We start from the raw sequence: 16,523 nt of genomic DNA on the forward strand, positions 1-16,523 counted from the left end.
TTTATAGGGAAAATGTGCTGAGGGAGCACACGGAACCCTAAAATGATAAAAACCCTAAAAAAGTATCCCGTGACACGGTCAAACTGTACCGCGACACGGGAAGCCCCACCGTCAGACGGCACACATTCCCGTGACACGGTACACTTTTGGCGTGACGCGGGAAATTTTCAGAAAACGGGATAGAAAACGCGTCAAGGGTTTACGCGGAAAAGACACGGAAAGTCCCGTGTCACGGCAGACCTCCCATGTCACGGGAAATCCCACCGTCAGACGGGAAGGATTCCCGTGACACGGTGGCAGTCTGCCGTGGTGCGGGAATTTCCAGTCCATTTGCCGTCTAAATACATTTTTAACCCTAATTTCCTTCGGCTTTTTAAGTGTCGATTGATAATTTCGGGCCTTTTCTGACTTTTATTATTCGGGCTAAAATAAGAAAATAATAAAATAAAAATAAATAAAAGGTTTGGGCCAAAAATAAATAATAAAACAATAAAATAAAAAAGGTTTGGGCTAAAAATTAATTAATAAGTTTGGGCTGAAATTAAAACTATGCTTTTACCAAACATCAAGACTAATCCATGGACTGTTCAAAAATATGAATTTAATTTAATAAAATACGATTTTTTAAGCACTCTCGGGATTAAATATTAAACCCGACCAATAGTGGCGGTGAAAGGTTGTTCATCATCGGGTTTGGTTTTGGGGAGACATTTTTAGGTGTCTACACTACTAATTCTCTATTAATTTTTAACTAGATTAAAATATTATAAATGGATCTTATTTTAAAGAACATTTTTAAAACAAATTTTATGATGGAAATAGAACTGAGTTATAGGATATTTTTTTGAAGTTATGATTATTTTTTTTAGACAAAATATGATTAATTTTGTATATATGAAATATTAGAATTATATCGATAAAAAAAATCTATACAACAATTTTATCTTAAAAAATTATCCAAACGCATACTTAGCATCATATGGGTTACTATAAAACCTATTTATCACCTATGTGGCTCGTCACTTGGAGAAAAACAAGAATGTCAAGTGTCGTTGTCTCGTGGTCTGAATATTCAAAATTCGATTACTTAGCATCATATGTGCCACTATAAAACCTATTTATCGCTTGCATGTCTCGACACTTGGCGAAAAACAAGAATGCCAAGTGTTGTTGTCTCGTGGCCTAGCTGCGAGACCGACTTGATTTATTAGTGATATATGGAGTAGACAACTTAACCTAGTAGTCTCTCACCTATGATTGAAATGTACACAATACGTCACCTTTAGCCTTTTAAGATCCAATAATTTTTATAAATTTGCCAGAACCTTCTATGTTTAGATCATTATTTTTGAAATTGGCTCAGTCCAAACACTATTGGAGTCCTTATGGATCAATCATAGGCTTTTTTTTTCTTTTCAGGAAAACGTTATACAGGATTATTATAAATTAAATCAAAATCTACTAAAAGTACAAGACTCTGAGGGAACGAACCCATACAAACAAGTTCAGAGCAACCACGAGTATCCCATCTTGCTACAAGGTGGGCTACCGTGTTACCTACCCTTCTAACATGAGAAAAACAAAAGCATTAAAAAACTTAGATAACATGTTAATATCATCATAAATTAACCAAATTGGCGAGCAACTTCTACAACTGTTTTTTATTGCAGCACACATAGAAGAAGAATCACCTTCTAGCCAGGCTTGCATCACACCCAAGCGTCTAGCCACCAAGAGTCCAAAACGCGCGTTGTGGCCTTAGCACACTCTACCTCCCACACACCCTCGATTTTTCTAACCGCAGCCCAAACGAGCTATCCCTGATGGTTTCTCGCCAATGCTCTCATCCCTATATAGGAAGTAGCTAGATGAGCATCCACATAACCTTTATAAAACCTTCCAAGGGACGTTTCCACGCTGTTAAAGAGGGACTTGCACTTTGAAGTTGGCTGGAGAACACTTCCTTCGCATACATACAATAGTCTACAACAAGCTTGACATAACTGGCAGGCTTTTGTGAAGCATTTAGAGACAAACGCTCATGAACCAACTTATTCCTACTAAACCAAATTAAAGGGACCATGCCATGGATCATAACACACGTAACTCATCTCGATCAAGTTTACTAGAAAGCCACACAAGCTTTGAGCCAAAAGTGAAGTTTGGAGAATCATTCAAAATGGACCGAAATTGGCTATTATTCTAGACATCTGTTACTACATCACAATGAAATAGCACATGAATAATAGAATTGACACCACCAGCACACCCCCCACAAAATCATCCCCCACGATATGCTTTCAGAAGAGCTCTTACTTGACCGCAACACACCCCTTTCACATCCGCCATAAGAAAACTCGATCGATCATAGGCTTACAACTAAAAATAATGATCATAAACTACTAAGAAAGCTAGATATATCGAAAAATCAATTTGTATAAAACATCAAGATCAACATTTGACGCCGACCATCAACATTGTAGGCTTCTTGTCAGCATGCATGCAACGTTGATTCTAGCGTAGGACGGAAAACAAAGTTTAACCTATATCAACCTTTTTATCTTTTATTTTCGAAAATGAAAGAGTATATAAACTTATCTTGAATTGGAATTCAACTATCAACTTGGTTGAGATGATCCTTTAATATGGTATCAGATTCAATGTGTCACAAAAGGCACACGATCTCATCACCCAGCCTTCAAATGGAATATTTTGCAATGAGTGCGTATGAGCATAACCCATATTGCATCCACATTTCAATCTCAATGAACACTCATGTGAAAGGGCGTGACCGAGTATATAAACCGATCTTGGGCTTCAAACATCAGCTTAAGTTTTTCATTGAGATGATCTTTCAACAAAAATTTAACACGCCTGGTTGATTATAGTGCTTTACGATTAAGGGCAACATAGCACACTGCGCCCTGCAGCATAGCACACTATTCGACAATATTAGACGTTATCCTCAAGTTCATTTTCATACACGGTTCATTTAGCTATAAATACTCAATTTTATGTTCGTCCGGGCGCGTACAAACAATCTTTAAGAGCTCTGACAAATTAATCTAGCACATGAGCGCATCTAACAGTCAAAATTCCTCATTCAAGGTGATGTTTGGGTAAAGTCCATTGTCCTAAGCCCAATGACCTGACATTACGAAAATACCCCTCCATGATCCAGCCTATCATTAGTCATTGCAAAGTACAGATTTACCCCTAATCTGTCTAACTAAGTACAATTTCTGGCACCTGAATGTAAAACTATAAATAGCTCTTCAATCATTAATGATGGTAACTTTTTCCTAATTATCTCTCCTTCTTTCTCTACTTTCTCTCTCTAAAGTACTCTCTCTACTTTCTCCCTCTAGAAAGTACACAGTCGCTGACTTAAGCATCGGAGGGGCTTTCCCGAGTCACACCCCCCGGGCAGCTAACCTTCATTGTTTTGCAGGCCGAGCTCTCAAACATCAAGGTAGAGCCCTCATATATAACCTTGCAAGGCGGAGCTGAAGGACATTTGGACATACCAATTAGTCTCTAAGACATCTTGATATTAGTACCCTAACCCCGAGGAGTATTATGTTTCCAGAAACAGGTGGTAACTAAAATTAACCGAAGGAAATGCATGCTTGTTACAAGGAATATATAAACATGATCGCACCCAATTCAATAATAATAAAAAAAAAAATCCAAATATATTGTACTATATTTCATATGTAGTTGAAGTTTTTTAGCTTCTCGCAAGTTGATTTGACTTGTGATTAGCTCAACGAGAACTTCCTTGAGTCAAGTCTTAGCCACATTTTCGTGTAGCTAAGCTCATCTAATCTCATAGCACCCCCAACAACTTTTTTTTTTTTTAAAAAAAAAAAAAAAAAAAAAAAAAGGCTAGTATACAATGAATATTACTGAGTTCATGAGTTGTTATAATTAAGTATTTAAGTTGCTCGCTTTAAATATATATATATATATATATATATATATATATATAGGGGAGGGATCCGGTGAGAATAGGTTCTTATGTGAGAACATTTCTAATATATGAGAACAAATCTAAGCCTTAGGATCAAACGATCTCAACGGCTCTAATAAAACCAAACTTTTCGTCAATATACTTGTTAATCAGAAAAACAGAGTGAAGAAACTACGAGCTTCAATTTCAATGAGATTCAAGGATTTCGAACACAATTCCGTTCGATTTTTGTCAGATTTCAGCAATAGCAAGAATCAACAAGCTTCATAGATTATTCGGGTAAATAATCAACAAAAGTTCTGTTAGATTTTTCCTTAATTTTTGTCAGTAATTTTCGAATTTCATGGTTTAAATGTTGGATTTTTGTTATAATTTTAGTAATGAGTGATCTTAATTTAGTATTTTCGTTAAAATTTACAGATTTGATGTTCTAATTTTCGATTTTAGTGTTCTGGAAAATTTTAGTGTTCTTATGCGATTTTTCGATTTTTTGCTTCAATTTTTTGCTGCGATTTTGTTTGATTATGTTTGCTGCGATTTTGTTCGATTTACTATATGATTTTGTTTGATTATGTTTGCTGCAATTTTAATTCTTATGATTTTGTTTGCTGCGATTTTGTTCGATTTTCGATTATGTTTGCTTTATGTTTGATTATGTTCCATTTTCATCAAGCATTTGTTTGCTTTATGTTTGATTATGTGGAGTGCTTTTTTCTTTGATGTGGAATTTATTAAACTTAATTGCTTGGATTGAATTTATTTTTGCAGGTTCATTATATTAGGTTGACAATTATGGATGAACAAGCAAATAATGAAGCAATTATTTATTTATTTATTTTTTTTATAAACTTGGATGTTTTTATGTACAACATGTTCCAAAATCGCAGAACATGGTTGAAAATTTTAGAACATGTGTGTATAAAATTGGAACATGTGTGTATAAAATTAGAACATGTTGGTAGGAAAACAACGGAAAGTAATAAATGAGAATGTTGATGAGTGAAATTTGATAAATAATTTGGATCATTTGATTTTAGAACAAATGAGTAAAATTTTGGAACATGTTTTGATTTTTCTAATGGGATGTCTAAAATCATGTGTTCTAAATATTTGATCATGTGTTCTAAAGTTTTAGTCTAATGTTCCAAATTATGCTGTAAATAATTAATTAAACTTTAGTCTTAAATCTATGCTCTAAATAATGTCTTCTGTTCTGATTTAATCATGTGTTCTAAATATTAAATCATATGTTCTAAAATTTTATTCATTTGTTCTAAATTTTTTTTAACTTGTTAAAATTACTTTTGTGCAGAAATAATTAACAACAACGAACAACTTGATAATGTTTCTAATGCCAATGCAAGTGTGCCAACTACTCCTACAGTAGTACCTATATTAACTCCCGGAGGAACAAAAGAATGGTTTCCTATGTGCCGCAATGAGTTAAAACCTGCAATAGGAATGAAATTTAATAGTGTTGATGAGGGTGTTGAATTTTATAAATCATATGCACTTGCTGCTGGTTTTAACACTAGGAGTCTACCAGTAAAAGGCATACAGAGAAAAAATTGGCATTCAATATGTCTTATGCAACAAACAGGGTTTCAAGGAGAAGAAAAAGCCTATTGTTGAGAGTATTCTAAATGATAAAGAAGGACAAAGCAAGGAAGGCAAGATTTCAATAACAAGAAAAAGATTAGTCACTCGTGTTGGGTGCAAAGCTTTTATGTTGTAAAATTTATTTTTAATGTTATAAAGTTTTAGTCTAATGGTCCAAATTATGTTTTATAAACTCATTACCTTTATGCTCTAAATAATTAAGTAAACTTCAGCCTTAAATCTATTCTCTAAATAATGTCTTCTGTTCTGAGTTAATCACGTGTTCTAAATATTAAATCATATGTTCTAAATACTTAATCACGTGTTCTAAATTTTTACTCATATGTTCTAAATATTTAATCACGTGCTCTAAATAGGTACTGCTATATTTCGTGTGTAATGAAATTTGATCTTCTTGTTCTAAACAAGTGCAACATGGCATTTACTCCATTTACAAGGGTTGATCATCACAAGAGTTGCATCACTTTTGCGGCTGGTTTCATAGCAAAGGAAGATATTGAATCATTTGAGTGGTTGTTCAAAACATGATTGTGTTAGTTTGGCAGAGGACGATGATGAAGATATCAAAGACCTTGTGATTAATCTTCAATGATTGAGGCTGAATTTGGAAGCTAAGAGGAATGCAAGAAGTAATGTTGAAAATAATGCTACTAGCATATGTTGTGGGGAATTGAGTCACCATGATATTCAAAATTATCCAAAGAAAGTTAGATAATACTTAATGATTTTTGAACATTTTTTTGAATCCGTGTATTGAATAACACTTTTTTTTGTAGTATAAAAATGATTATAGTTTGAATTTAATACATATACTTCGTATGTATTGAAGTTTAGAACATATGACTAAAAATTTAGAACATATGACTAAAAATTTAGAACATATGAGTTATAATAAGTAATCATGTGTGTTGTATGTTTCCGATGCGATTTCAAAATTTTAATTTAGACCATATGATTAAAATTTTTCACTTAAATTCTTAGTTCTTGAATACATAAGTACTATTTTTTAATTCATGATATGTGTTTTGTATGTTTTCGATGGGATTTCAAAATTAAAAATTTAGACCATAATGATATAAATTGGTGGGAGGGTGTGCTGCATGACTTTAAATTTCATTCAGATGTATTTGGGTGGGAGGATATGAGTAAAAAAAATGGAATATATGAGTTTTAATATAAAAAATATGAGTTATAATTTAAAACATATATAAACATATAATTTAGAACATAAGGCTAAAATTTTAGAACATATGAGTAATAATTTAGAACAAATTTATAAAAATTTAGAACTTATGGGCTTATGGGTAAAAAATTAGAACATATGACTAATATTTTACAATAACATGCTATATTTTTGTTCTAAGGGGATTTCTAAATAGCAATTTAGAACATAAAAATTTATATAACATTATATATTTTCACATTAATATTTATAGCATATGGATAAAAATTTGGAACATATGAGTATTAATATATAATAAATTGTATTTTTATATTCTTGCATGCATAACAATGAAGTAGATCACAAGAAAGACAAGACAAGCTTATATATTCGAACACAACCTTTTAGAAAAATAGTTTTAGTATAATTATACTATATAAAATTCTACATGCTATTTCTAAAATTTTATTACAAATTATTTTCTTTCGCCATTTCCGTGATCTTGAAGTAATCTCATGATGTAGCTCGTTTTCCTTGTGTGATAATATTTTAGCACAAAAATCCACCCTCAATTTCTTCATTTGATCGATCTGCAATATAATAAGATAAAATCATTAGACTTTGGTATCCGCTATCCCATTTTTTAATTTACATCATTATAAAAAAAAAAAAATAGATTTACACAACTTACATGATTCAATTAAATCTGCTACTTACATTATACAATTTGGAACTTATGAGTTTAAATTTAGAACATATATATAAAAATTTAGAACATATGTACAAAAATTTAGAACATATGGGTAAAAAATTTAGACATATAAAGTTGTAGCAAAAATTAACAATTGAACTAGAATGTATATATACTGCATACTCAACAAAATTCTAGTAGAAAACATAAAATGTGAGTAAAATAAGAATTAAAATTAGAATTGAATTAAATTTAGAACATACAAGTAAAGTTTTAGAACATATGAGTAAAATTTAATCTCAAAAAAAAAAAAAAAAACATATGAGTAAAATTTTAGAACACATCTAACATTTATAAAAAATTGAACAATATCCATGGATGATAACCAACCTTTGAATTTGATCATTGTTTATAGCTTCTAGTAAAGATGACTCCACAATTGGACTTCTAGACCACTGATCATCAATTTTTACAGCTTCATCATCACCATCACTTTTTTTCTTTTTGACAAGTGCTTCATCACCATCTCTATTTGAAAAAAAAAAGTATGTTAGAAGCTTAAAACAGAGATTAAAAACAAGGTTACACTTGCTAATCTAAGCTAAGATAGTCAAAACAACAATATTGATTTACATAATCATACACGCAACATGCAGTTAAATTTCAGCTTGACATTTTATCGAATAGGTTATGAGCATCTAAAAGTGATTTCTAAATTTGCAAAAAATCAAACATCAAAAATACTATTGCAGATTATAAACAATGATGATAATGAAGAAGAGAGAGAAATACATCATAATCATATTATTGATCCATTAAATCCAATAAGTAAACATCCCAAAATAAACAATCAATTTCCTATAAACTAACAGATTCAAGAGCATAGCTTTAGAGCACCAATATTATTATCCTTCAATTTAAATTGATACTACCAAAATTCACATAAAAACAAAGTAAAATGCCCAAAATCAATAAATTGATACTTACATCCTTCGTTCATAAGTAGTAATAGCTTAGATTGAATCCATTTGATGAAGAATTTTCGATTTTTAGGGTTTCAACAAAATCACAAAAACCTTATTCAATACAAAAATTTGAACATTGAAGCCAAATATCAAAGGAAAAATAGTTAAAACAGCAAATACCTAACAATATTTGTAGATTCAAGTCGAAATTCAAAGATATCTTAGCATTAAGATCGATCAAACCAGTGTTCGTTCAGAATTTTTTGGGGAAAGAAGAGAGAGAAAGGGAAGAGCTGGTTCAATTTCTTGAGAGAGAAAAAGCTGGACAATTTTTTTTAATTTTTCTTGTATACAATCTAAAATTTACAATATTGCCATTATTTTGACCAGGGTAGATGTGGAGCGTTGGATCTTGTTTGATCCAATGGTAATAAATTATTCTCACATATAAAGTGTTCTCATATAAGAGAGGTGTTCTCACATGAGCCTCTCCCTATATATATATATATATATATATATATATATATATATATATATATATATATATATATATATATATAAAGGTAATCGTACTAACATCTAAATAAAAGAAATTGAATATATGCTTCTTTTTTTTTTTTGACACGCCTCAAAGCTTAGCTTTATTAATCAAACCATCAAGTTTTTTTATATTACTGAGTTTAATTTGTAATGATCTTGCCTAAATTTTTTTTTACATACAAAGATAATCATTATATTACAACGCACAATATGGTGTTACTATGAAAATGGTTTAAGGTTAATACTTCGTCTACAACTAGCTATTATATATTGTAGTAAATTATTACTTTATACTCAGTGTACATAAAAGATTTTGCATATTGTAAAATTTCTTAATTAAAGTACATCCAAATTTTCAAAAGATATTAGTTGAGGAGGGACTACGAATTAAAACAAACGAGCCTTTCAACTGCACTTTAAAAGGGAATTAAAGTTATTTATTTGTTTAGGACTTTCCCTCAAAAGTAATTTTCTAAGTTTCTACAAGAAGCAACATTCAGTTTTAATTACTTGCTGGCTTGTTGCTCCCATGTCTAACAACACCACAAATAATGGTAATTAAAACATAAACAAGAGTCCATAAGTACCAAGATTATGAATATAATTTCATTAAATCAATCATTGGTCCATAAGTATGAAAAAATTATTTTAAATTATAAACTTATAATCTAATTCCATAATAATTAGCCTATGTAATAAGTGATTCACCTGATTCCTCCACGATCATTGCAACTAGCCAACAACCCTTTTGTTAAATATTGAATTTAGATTAAATTAAATTAATTAAACTATACTAAAGCTACACAAGTTTAACCAATAAGCTTAGAGAGTCTACAACCCAATCCATACGTTAGCAAATGCAACATTATATTAAACAATTAAGATCATTTCATTTCTTTTTTCCTTTTAACCTATCTTCAAATCAAAATATCATACGTAACTGTGTAAAAAAAATACTATATTAAAATACCATTAATTTTCCTTTTATATTTGAAGTATAAGTTTTTTTATAGTTAATATAAGGGGGAACTTAATCAAACTCCAACTCACTGATTTTTAAAGGTTTTACACTTCATAATACGTAATAGGAGGCAAGTTTATAAAGTCTCCACCTTTTACCCTCACTTAGTAAGATTTAAACCTCATATAGTCATATCTCTACGATAAAAGATAAATATCCCACTAAATGAATCGAGTCTTGCTTAGTTCACTTTTCTCATATATCCATCTGGACGCGTATATGAGAACTAGACTCTTCAATATTTTAATAATTTGTAGATGATTCGTTTTCTATTGAATGTTTAGATCAAGAAAAAACAAAGAAAAGGAAAACTAGTGTAAATTATCTAAAACGCTGTCATATAAAATGATGAATTAATTTATGATTATAGTAATATCATATGATTGCGTATTTGCTCGCACGACCCAAAAATAAAAAATGCCCACTTGCCCATCTGTAAACATGACCACTAATCTTAACTTATTAATTAAATAATGAAGAAAATTAAACATCTCCTTTCCCCTATAATCCCACCATTTCCACATAAACTCTCACCTCAACACATACACTTACTCCATCAAATCATATATATCTTCTTTTTCTCCCTCCTTTTTCTTATTTTTAACCAAAAATATCAACTTTTTAGGACAACTCTTTTAATTAATTAAGGAACACAATTGATTTTTGTGTTTTGTTTTGGGGTTCTTCAAATAATTAATCATGGTCATGGATAATAGATATAGAACAAGCTCATATATCACACATGAGCAAGATGACCCTCAAAGCTCATCAGAGAATGGAGCACCCGATTCGCCATTCTCCGGCGACGACTCAAGAGCCACCGCCACCGCTCCTCCTAAAAAAAGGTATGTCCAAAATGCTACAACTAGTAAAAACTTATTGTTTTTGTGAATTTTTATGTTCATTTGTTTATAATCATCAAAACCTATCAGGGTTGGTTAGCTCCCTTCCCCTCGGCCCTCATCATGCAGGGCACGAGGGAAATTTAAGACGAGCTAACCAACCCTGTATCACCAAACAAACATGTACCATCATAATTAGAAATTAAATTCCATACATACCCCCCAAAAAAAAAACGTTTATTTCTCTTCATCTTATATATATATACTTCAAATGTTTATAATTATAATTATAATTGTACTAGGAGTAAATAAAATTATGCTAATGATGATTAATTAATTATGTGAGTAGTAGAAGGAGCATACAGAAAAGAGTGGTATCAGTACCAATAGGAGAAGTAGATGGATCAAGGAGCAAAGGGGAGACATATCCGCCGTCCGATTCATGGGCTTGGAGAAAATACGGTCAGAAACCAATCAAAGGCTCTCCTTATCCGAGGTATGTACGAGATTATCCTACGCCCTATTGTATAAAATTATATAAGGGTGTTAATGAACCCGAGCCGAGATATGGCGTATGTTAGCGTAGAAGGCGGCTCGTGCTAACATACGCCTTCCTTCCCATGGAGTGGTTGGAAACCAATCATGGGAGTTGTCACATCCTTGTTTATGTGCGTGTTGTTCACGCTGCATCTAGCTAAAGAACAAATGTTTAAGTTTTTAAAATTAGAATAGAAAAAAAAAAATTGTCTTTCAATTTTTGGCGGAGAACCCAATTTTAATTTTATTAGATCAATTATCAAGGAAAAATGTGTTTTTTTATACGAGTTGTTACCTACCTCTCTGAAGACAAATCATGTATTATTTAATTTCGGTCCAATCACTTCAAATTAAAATAATTGATATTAGTTGAATAATACTCTTGTATTAATAACTCCGTAATTGTATAGTACAATTTTTTTTTTTTTTTTTTTTTTTTTTGGTGTTTTTAAAAAAGTGATCATTATTTGCGAAAAAGGAAAAATAGCATTAGATTATGGTTTAGAATTTCTTAAGATCCCTAACATGTCTTGTTGTAGTAATATTAAAATTGTTGGATTTCGGTAAAAAAATTAACGTTCTTTTATATTGTTGGTTTTTTAAAAATAAATAAATTTCTCGATAGACAATTTTGGTAATAAGACAAAAAGAATAAAATTCACTATTTAACAATTTTATTTTATTGGGTTTCTCTTTTTTTTTTCTTTTTTGAAGCATTGCAAATTATAAGGAGAAGACGATTAAGTATGCATTTATCCGTATACGAAATAATGAAAAATTTTTGTACTTTAATAATCTAATCAAATACATTAGAAATTGCCTAGGATAAAGGCTTTGATTGATCTTTATTTAGCTAAGCATGTACTAAAAAAAATGATTTTTCTTAGCACTCAATCAATGTTGATATTCCTAGGGAAAAAATTAAGTAAAATTAAGGTTGATAATTCTATGCAAAAAAATTAGGAAGGGAGTATGTTTTTATTTAGATAAATAGTTGTATTAATTAAATCCCACAACATTTTGCATTTATGGTAGTTGGGAGAACATGAGAAGATTCTGTAACATGTTCTCACGTATGACGTTTGACAATTTGATCCATGTTGGATACAAAATTTACTTTAAAGGTATAGAATCACATACTTATCCAATAACTTGTGTATTCAATGAATTTCATAAAACAACAAAAAAGTAAAATCAATCGATTACTTAGAAGAAAGATAAATCTTTTTGTCCAATGCCACCCATTTTCCTAAAAGTTGGGAAAAGACTTGCTTATACTCAAAATCTTATAAAACATGTCTATTTTACAATTTAATGTACTTAAAAGTCATATTTACATCTAAAATATAATTACATTTAATTTTTCATTGTTATTCATCCCAAATAATATTTGCTCTAATGATAAGAATTGTATCTAAAATATTGATATCGGGAATTAATATGGGAGTACCAGTATCCATATGGGAGTAGGGTTACTCCTATCCTTTTTTCAGCCTAACAGACTTACTTGCTAGTACAAGTCGATGAAAACTTCTAGCGAGTGCAAACCTTTTCTTGCAAACCGTACAAAATTTGATGGTTAAAGGATATTATATGAATAGTTTAAAGCTAAAACGTTGCACTTACTAAAAACAGAGAAATTTTTTTTTTTATTTATTCCAATTTTGTTTTTTTTTTTTTTTTTTTTGGTGTTTAGAGAGCCATAATGGCGGGGGTGAGAATCGATCCCAGGATTTCCTGAAACCGGGAGGGAAGCTCGAACCACTTGAGCTATCCCTCACTCTCAATTTTGTTAATACTACAATATGACTTAAGTTGGCTATTTGTTAGTACAATTTCTCGTTTCTCTAATCACTAATACTTATTTTCTTGTCCCTATTTTTTTTTTAAGAGCTCTATGTCCTTATTTCATTTGCTTACTTTTCTTTTTCACTTGTTCCTTTCTTTTTCTTTTAAGGATCTACCACTTTTTTTTTTCTCACTATCAAAAACTAAGGTATAACACCATCTCTCATTTACTTACATATACACTCAACTATCTTAAATCACATCCAACTTTAATTGAAATAAAAATTGTTAACAAATTTTTTTATTACTCTTCCTAAATTGTGTGTCTTGATAAAGGGTAAACTAAATTGAAACGGAGAGAGTACTACTCCATACAGAGTATTATTTTTGTGTTTGTTTGATGTACATTAGTCCGTAAATGGGAAGAAGTTGTGAAACAAATGGAGTGTTTTACATTTTGTAGTATTACACGCGCATTAATAGGAAAAGCTTATCTTACATATTTGTCTTATTGGTTGTTTTACGTGCGCACCAACTCTTCCCTTTTCCTTTTCACCATGATAAAAATGCCTAAATACTCATGTGCATATGTGCTTTTGTTTGTATTCGTTTTAATTAATTTATTGATTTTATTTAATTTTTATTTTGCAGGGGATATTATCGATGTAGTAGCTCCAAGGGTTGCCCTGCTAGAAAACAAGTAGAGAGGAGCCGTGTGGACCCCACAATGCTTATTATAACCTATGCTTGTGAGCACAACCATGCTCTACCTACTACCAAACACCACCACCACCATCACCACCACCAAACACCGCCTCGCGCCACCACAACCTCTCCGAATATTCCGTCTCCTGCAACTCCTCCCGTCTCGGTAGCTCCATCCGATTCCGCCGAGGACGGGGCGGAGGAACCGTCTCCGTCGCCGTCATCGCCGTTGCACATTAATCCGTTTGGTGATCCACCTCATCTAGAGTTTGTTGGTGACACCTTGATGTTAGGAAATGTGGGGGTTGAGTACAATTGGATATCTGATTTGTCATTCTACACGCCGGCTTTAGTAGGACCTAAATGTGATGATGCTGAGGTGGCAACATTTCCAATGAAAGAGGAGGATGAGTCATTATTTGGGGACTTGGATGAGCTCCCTGAATGTTCTCTAGTTTTCCGTCGTGGCCAAGGAAGCATCGACAGGTGTACTACCGCCCCTCCGATATGTGGGAGTACATGATTAAAAAATTTGATTTTGTAACTTTTTTTTTTACTACTCCCTTCGTTTCAAAATATTTGAATTGCTTCCACATATCGTAAAAAGAAAAATATTTAAGAATTAAAGCAAAAAGAGCAACTCTTGTTTTGAAGCGAGGGAAGTAGTATTTTGTTTTTAATCCCGTTGGTTGGGTTTTTCCTTTTATGGTGATTGTTTAGCTGTTACATAAAACACCAAAATGTGTTTTTTACACTATACTACAAAGAGTTGAGAATGAACGGATTCACACAATTTTTTTTTTTTTTGTTGACGGTTGATTCATAACTTCGGTTAAATGGATAGTTTAATTTATTCTTTGCATTCTTTTGTATGAATCTTTACTAAATTAAGGATTAGAGATTGTACTATTGTTTTGATGATTTGAAAAATGATCATTCTTGTACTACTACAATTTTACTTTTTATTATATATATAAAAGACCCAGATTTTGAGCAATTTAAGATCATAATTAGTGTCCTTTAGCTTTAGAAGTACATAGTATAAAAATTCATGCCTTTCTTGCAAATTTTTTGTTTGTAGTCACTGTAACTGTAACACACTTTTTAACATCATTGAATTTAGTTAACTTTGCATTGATTGGTTTCACAATTTAGGACAGTTTCGGGGTTGTCGTTCTCGAGTCAAGTCAAAATTGAACCTAGTTTTAAATTATCTAACAAGATCCACATAAATATATTTTTTTTTTTTCAAAATACTCAGCAAATTTTAAGATGCATCATGGTGCACCTAGATCTAGGTGTACCACGTCTATACTTTTGAACATTTAGTAAAAAAAATCTGAACTATTGCAAGTTTTGAACATGTAGTAAAAATATATGAACATCGCAAATTTTGAACATTTAGTTAAAAATATGAACAATCACAATGCATCACGCCTATACTTTTGAACATTTAGTGAAAAAATCTGAACAATCTCGAATTTTGAACATTTAGGTAAAAAATCTAAACATCGCAAATTTTGAACATTTAGTAAAAAAAATATGAACAATAACAAATTTTGAACATTTAGTTAAAAAATATGAACAATCGCAAATTTTGAATTATTGCAAGCTAGACAAATTTTGAAAGAAGTTTGTCTGAATCGTAATAAATCAACGGCTATTTCATCAAATGCCACTAAGCACTTTAAAAATTCACCAAATGCCATCGAACTTTTCAGAATTCACCAAATGCCACCCAATTTTTTACAAATTCACCGAGTGCCAATAATGACTAAAGGTCGTTGACTCCGTTAGTCATTAAGGTTTAATCATGACACATATCATGATATGATTGGACCATTTATCTTAATTCATAAAAATAAAAAAATAAAACCCTAAAATTTTCCCAGCCATCTACCTACCACTGCCAAACCATAGCCCCTCCCCTTATCTTGCCGGAAAACGGTCGACCACCCCCTTAACCACCAATAACCGGCTGGCCGGTCCTTTATCACCCCACCTGACCCACCGCCGACCCCCAAAACCTCTCACACAAACTGCCTCGACCCCGTAAACCACCAACACGAGCTTCCCTCACCCTAAAAAGCACCCACACAGCCTGCCCGATCCCAAAAACTACCAGTAAAAACACCCCTCCTCCCTTCTCCCACCGTCGAAACGTACGACTGATTTCAAGGGTGGGGAACGGGAGGAGGGGCGATTTTGGCGACGGAGAAAAGGAGAGGGTGCTTGATTAAAGCTCGTGTTGGTGGTTTTTGAGGTCAGGGCGGGCAGCATGGGTGGTTTTGGGGGTCAGTGGTGGGTCAAGTGGGGCGCTAAAGGGTCGGTCAATCGATTTTTGGTGGTTAAGGGGGTGGCCGGCCGTTTTCCGGCGAGATAAGGGGAAGGGCTAGGGTTTGGCGGTGGTGTGTGGTTGGGAAAACTTTGGGTTTTTTTTTTAATTTTTATAAAATTAAGATAAATGGACCAATCATATCATGACATGTGTCATAATGAAACCCTAATGAATAACGGAGTTAACGGCCATTAGTTATTAATGACACTCGGTCAATTTTATAAAACTTGGGTGGCATTTGATGAATTTTAAAAACCTTGATGGCGTTTGGTGAATTATTAAAGTGCTCAGTGGCATTTGGTGAAATATCCGATAAATCAATAGTTTTGTAATATAAACTG

General features: G+C 32.0%; 1 protein-coding gene across 1 annotated transcript; it reads left to right on the top strand.

Moving 5' to 3' along the window:
• The first annotated feature begins 10,272 nt into the window (after window positions 1-10,272).
• LOC145559875 (putative WRKY transcription factor 69) lies at window positions 10,273-14,841 on the top strand. Its single transcript, XM_081621154.1, has 3 exons — window positions 10,273-10,817; window positions 11,164-11,310; window positions 13,791-14,841. Exons 1-3 carry the CDS (start codon window positions 10,672-10,674, stop codon window positions 14,365-14,367), a joined length of 870 nt encoding a protein of 289 aa, XP_081477280.1. The 5' UTR covers window positions 10,273-10,671; the 3' UTR covers window positions 14,368-14,841.
• Window positions 14,842-16,523: the final 1,682 nt, after the last annotated feature.

This window comes from Chenopodium album, chromosome 9 (assembly GCF_948465745.1).
Source record: "Chenopodium album chromosome 9, dcCheAlbu1.1, whole genome shotgun sequence".
NCBI lineage: Eukaryota > Viridiplantae > Streptophyta > Magnoliopsida > Caryophyllales > Amaranthaceae > Chenopodium > Chenopodium album.